The 5,837-nt window shown below is 41.5% G+C and overlaps 1 protein-coding gene across 1 annotated transcript; it reads left to right on the top strand.

Moving 5' to 3' along the window:
* Positions 1-5,100: 5,100 nt before the first annotated feature.
* On the top strand, positions 5,101-5,829 carry LOC109965691 (caprin-1-like). Its single transcript, XM_020609927.1, has 2 exons — positions 5,101-5,273; positions 5,352-5,829. Exons 1-2 carry the CDS (start codon positions 5,121-5,123, stop codon positions 5,796-5,798), a joined length of 600 nt encoding a protein of 199 aa, XP_020465583.1. The 5' UTR covers positions 5,101-5,120; the 3' UTR covers positions 5,799-5,829.
* The last annotated feature ends 8 nt before the right edge of the window (positions 5,830-5,837 follow it).

Genomic DNA, 5,837 nt, shown 5'->3' with positions numbered 1-5,837 from the left:
TATTACATTATTCTCAGAATAAAACAAGAGCCCATTCCTTGTCTTTGTTTCAGGGGTGTAGTGTTTCCCACAATACTGAACAGGATTGCAGAAATATCAGGTTTTGATTATGTGGTTCCCAGAGTGTCCCCTGACCTCTGGAGCCACTTGAGGAGAAATTCAGGAATCTGAAGTGCCCTCCTCTAAAGCTTTTCACTGAGCTGGCCTCATTTATGAGACAAAAAGGTTTGAGGAATGCCAGTCAAAAGTTCTTCTTTTCCTCTGTAGAATGCAATGCATTGTGCAGCCCGGTAGCCTCTGTTTTCATTATCACACAAGTATAAAAAATGTCTTTCCTTACAACTTTCTGGCATGTACATAAAGATGTGCAACGCACATTCCTGTGCAGGCTAAGAAACATCAGAAAATGTCAGTCTTTGTTCTGGGGTCACAGATCTTATTATCACAGGTTAAAGTTACTGAAGCGTCACTGTCATCCGACTCTTTCTGCCAGAGGGTCATGAAGGTGAACAGCAGGGTGGCAGGAGCCAATATAGGAAGCACGTTTATGTTAGCAGGACTCCCTGACCTGGCTCTTCAGAGAGTTTCCTGTGGTGGTACCTGAGCAGCAGCGGACCAGGGGCCTTCCAACAGAAAAATCACATCAAATTAATTACACCGAAATATACGTGTTTTCTTGCTGTCAAAGCAAATTCCTTGCATGTCAAGGGGGGAGAAAAAATTGTATGTTACTCTAATCTCTGGAATGTGTCACCATGTACTCCTGGCAGCCATTGTTGAGCCTCAGAGAGTGATCTGCCATGAAGTCACTAATGAAGGTAATGACTCAAGAGCTGGGACTTCAATACCAGCCTGGATGCGAGAGCCACTTTGAAAGCACCTGGCCTGTTGCCAAAAGACTGGAGCTGCCAGTGGGTGCTCATTAGACCTCTTTGTACTGGTGGCAGGTGTGTTAATCCTATCAGGCCACGCTTTGACCTCGGGACCTTGTTTGCGGTTACTGTACAGCCTCACGTTCAAGCCGCTCAAGGCCTGTCACCTCCTGTAGGAGACGACAGCCCAGATCTGACATAGACAGGCTCATTACCCTCCAATAACCTTCTTCAGGAGAGGCTAAGGGTCAGTTTTTGGTCTCTCAGAAATAGTTTGTAAAATGTGTTGTCTGACCACACTGGAAATCAGAAGTGAAAAGCTGGCCAATGTAAAAAAGGGGAGTGGTGATATGATTTAAAAACAGGGATAACGGCACATTTTCTTAGACAGTATCTCATGGCAGACATTCATAATGTTGCATTCAGTTGTGCACAATAAATGTGCCACAAATACTTGAATAACAAATGGAAAAAGGATCTGCCTTCATTCTTGGCTTCTCACCTCTGCACAGCCAGCCAATTGCAGTATGACGTGGGGGGGCTGAAGCTATCCAACCACGAATCACAAGTGGAGTGATAGAGTTAGTGAGGGAGAGCGAAGGACAATCTTCAAGCTACTCTTTCAAACAAAGATTAATAAGAACACAAATATTTTGCTTTGCTTCTAGATGGAGGCCATATTTCTGGGGGTGAGAGGTTTCTTATCTAATATGTTGTAACCGCTCTGCCACCAACACTTGGTTTCATTTGAGCAGTCTGTAGCTGTTGACCTTGTATCTCAGCAACAAAGAACTCGTCTGACTCCATTATTTTGTCTCAATGTCTTGCCTGCTTCTGACGTCTGTATGTTATGTAAATTAACACCTGCTGCTTGTGATCACTTTTAGCTGACCAGCAGCGAGAAAAGCCACAGCTGGAAGAGCATGATAAATATTCCTTCTCAACAAACATTGACTAGCAAACCGGGGAAGAAAAAAAAAAAACAAATCAGATGACCTGCACAATCGATTCAATATGCTGAATAGGCTGAAAAGTAACCAACAGGGTCCAACTAGTGCCAACACCCTGGAAAAATGTGGTCTCTCAGAAATAGTTTGTAAAATGTGTTGTCTGACCTGTGACACAGTTTGGTGCGTCACAGGCCTAAAGATGCTAAACTGCTGGTAGTGCTAAAGGAAAAGTCAAGGCATTAACAAAGTCATCAAGATTATTCATGAAGGGACCATGGAGGTCTGTACAAAATATCTTGGCAATCCATTTAGTACGGCCATTGCTTGAGCCATGCAGCTACTGTAGCACAACTCGTATAAAGCAGCCCTAAGAAAAGGAATGTGGAGAGGTAGAGAAGCCAGTTTACTATTGTTACACTGGCTAAACTCTTTCGGTGGCTCCTTGCTTGACTTGGTGGCGCTGTGTTTCAGGGTTTAGTACAATAAAACACCACATTACATCTTTCAAGTTTTCAACAGCTTTAGGTGGTGTATACCAAAAGGTGCCACCCCCATACGTTGCATTTTACAAGGCATGGCTCAGTTACCTCCAACAACACACTGATTCTACAATACAGCAATTCTCCTGTTGTGTGTAACAGAGGATTTCATGGGTGTGGTTGGTGTATTGGTTACCCCCCCCCGCAAAAAAAACCTCATCAACATGTCTGGGTGTTTCTGAAATTATCTGAATTATCTTCCTCCCCATAAAAATGAATGGATTTTGCTCTAGGTAAAAAAAAAAAAAAGAAAAAAAAGAAAACTAAACAATTGCTGAAACTCCCCCAATACAATGGAAATGGATGCTATTACAGTGCATTGTGGGTCATACATTTTCTGCTTCTGAAATACACACACACACTTGCTAAATAGAGCAAATATTGAAACATTATAGCAGCAGTTTTGAGAATCTTCCTCAGGTTACACATTAATTAGCAGAAGGACAACGTCCTGTCACCATTTCCAATTAGTTTATCAAACTTTGTGTAAAATTTTAATTAATGCACCTTTAATTCTTATCTTTTTCCATGAAGATTCACTCAAGGAGACAACAGTATCTAAAAAAAGCATCATCTCATTCATCTGAATGGGACTGCAGCAAGAGCACAGACATCTCAAACAAACAACGCAGGTCATCCAAAACCTGGCTCAACTTTTGCTAAGGCTCTGCACTGGGCGGTCAAATTCATGCATTCACACATTCCTGGTAGATTACTTTGTCCTATTTACCTGGTGATAAAATTACTGTCATAACAGACCAGAGCTGTAAAATTCTGCTTCGTAGTATTATAAATCACTGCACAGGGTTTTGGTGTCTGATAAGCCTTCATACTAATTCATCTATTACTCAAACTGGAATTCCTGGATCTGACTGTTTGCCAGTTTTTTGGTCTGACCAATCGCTAACTTATGTTTGGGAATTGTTTTAAGGCAACTACAAACTGCAAGTAAAGCACTTATGTAAACCTGAAAAATCTAAATAATTTTTAAATGGCTCGTCAGTGGCCTCTATAGTCCAGAAAAATCATATACAGTGACTTAAAACAGAGGTGGATATGGAGAGCTAGATGGAGCCTCACTGTGGATTAGACTTCAAAGTGCAATTTACTGTCAAAGCCCACTCTCTCCTTACTCCAACACCAACACAAGGTGATTTTTGCACTGCACTATTCAAAAAGAGAGAAGCAAATTGGACCACACAGACTTTTCTACTCTATCCCTGGAGCCATACAAGCTACAGAACAACACTTAATATGCAGAAGTTAGATTTTTCCCTTTTAGATCATTCAGTAAATGCCTCTAGAGATGCTGCTGATCAAGGACGTTCCAGAGACGTCATGTCTAGACTTTGAAAGGAGCCCTTTGTAAAATCTCAGCCTAAACAGAAGTGTGAATACAGAACAACAGCCGGTCTCTCAGTTTCCCTCTTTTCCTGGGGCCATTCCTTATCCTTTGTTTGAATATGGCAAAAGGACAAATGCCCATGTCCTTACAGGATAGCTTTCATAAAATAAAAAAAACTTAAATTTTTTTTTTTTTTTAAATCACAAACTTAAAACAATGCTTTGTGCCAAGATTGTTGCTCCAAAAACAAAAGCTAAAGAACAGTTAGAAGTCTGGTTCTCATTCAGAAAGACTCTATTGAAGGAATAAGGAATTTCTGACAGATCAATATGTGCAGGCAGGAGAGCACTCTCCACACTCAAGTGCAAACCTCCACAATACGATGAAAGGTGAGGCCTCTCCTGAATGTGGCTGTGGAAGTCAGACATCTGGGTATCTGTGGGAACCCAAACACTTCAAGGAAACCAGACTCTAGAGATGTTGAAAGAATAAAATTAAATGAGGCGAAATATATTCGATGAACTCGTTTTCTTTCAAGTTGCATTCATAAAATGGTTTTTTTTGTTTTGTTTTGTTTTGTTTTGTTTTTTTTACATTTTTCAGGCATGCATCTACAGTATATTATCTACTATATCCAACCACAATAACAGATTTTGTTTGGATCCAAAGGGTTAATTGTGATAACAATTTAATAATTTCTTGAAAGTATTCTGGAAGAAAAATATACTCAGAGGAAGCAATGGGGAAGTTGTTGTATATTCACCCTGAATGAACAAACTCTGAATCTAAGCACATTCCGATGCCAAGTCACACAGGCCACAGAAAGGTGTGGCCACAGGCTATATGATAATATCAGTCATACCTAAGAACAATAACTCCACCACAGAAAATGGTGAGTATTTAATAATTACTAATTTGTAGTTACTTTTATGAGGTTTAACAAATAGGCCTGTAATTTCCTACATAAACAGTATTTTCAACAATCCCAATATAGAGAGTAAAAACAAGACATTTTTGCCTCTACTCAATGTTTATATATGTTAGTCTTTCTGTCCTGAATTAGTTTAATAGTCTGTGCCATAGACCTCTTTGGTAAGACAATTAAAACACCCTGCTAAACATGTTCATATGTTTCATTAAAAAACTACAGCCCGACCTTTTTTTATATACAGTGAGGAACAGAAGTATTTGAACACCCTGCGATTTTGCAAGTTCTCCCACTTAGAAATCATGGAGGGGTCTGAAATTCACATTGTAGGTGCATTCCCACTCTCTGAGAGACAGAATTAAAAAAAAAAATTCAGGAAATCACATTGTATGATTTTTAAAGAATTTATTTGTCTTGCACTGCTGAACATAAGTATTTGACTCATTCATCTGTTCTTTCTGTCTCCACTCTCAGGCAGTCGGTGTCATGCAGCAGCCCATGCAGCCTGTAGCACCCCCTGTTGCCTTGGAGACCCACCCCATGAACTTATCTCCTGTGCCACCTACCGACCCCTTGGTCAGGAAGCAGGTTGTGCAGGACTTAATGGCACAAATGCAGGGAACATACAACTTCATGCAGGTGAGGAGTTAGTGCTAGGAGTGGCTCTTTGTACTCCAGATATTTTACTATGATACTAATCTTTTAATCTGTTTGCAGGACTCCATGCTGGAGTTTGATGGACAGCCCATTGACCCAGCCATTGTATCAGCACAGCCCATGAAACCTGCTCAGAGCATGGACCTACCACAGATGGTGTGTCCTCCAGTTCACCCTGAGTCCCGACTGTCACAGCCCAACACTGTTCCTGTCCAACCTGAGCCTACACAAATCCCTATCATCTCCCCAACACCGCCCCCGCTGTATCAGACCTCGCACACACCAGATCCTCAACCTCCAACAGAATCAATCGACCCCATCCAGACCTCAATGTCGTTGACGTCAGAGCAGCCTCCCCCCCTCTACAGCTCTGTCCCCGGCCTCTCAGACACAGGTTTTCCAGCCTGTTTCCAAATCTCCTCACAGCAGTGGCATCAATGTCAATGCAGCACCATTCCAATCAATGCAGACAGTGTTCAACCTCAATGCCCCAGTCCCACCAGCTAATGAGACAGAGGCTTTGAACCAGGCCAGCCAATACCAGCA

Source organism: Monopterus albus, unplaced genomic scaffold, assembly GCF_001952655.1.
Source record: "Monopterus albus unplaced genomic scaffold, M_albus_1.0 scaffold4.1, whole genome shotgun sequence".
Lineage (NCBI taxonomy): Eukaryota > Metazoa > Chordata > Actinopteri > Synbranchiformes > Synbranchidae > Monopterus > Monopterus albus.
The sequence above is the reverse complement of the archived record's forward strand: the minus strand, read 5'-3'. Positions and strand labels throughout refer to the sequence as shown.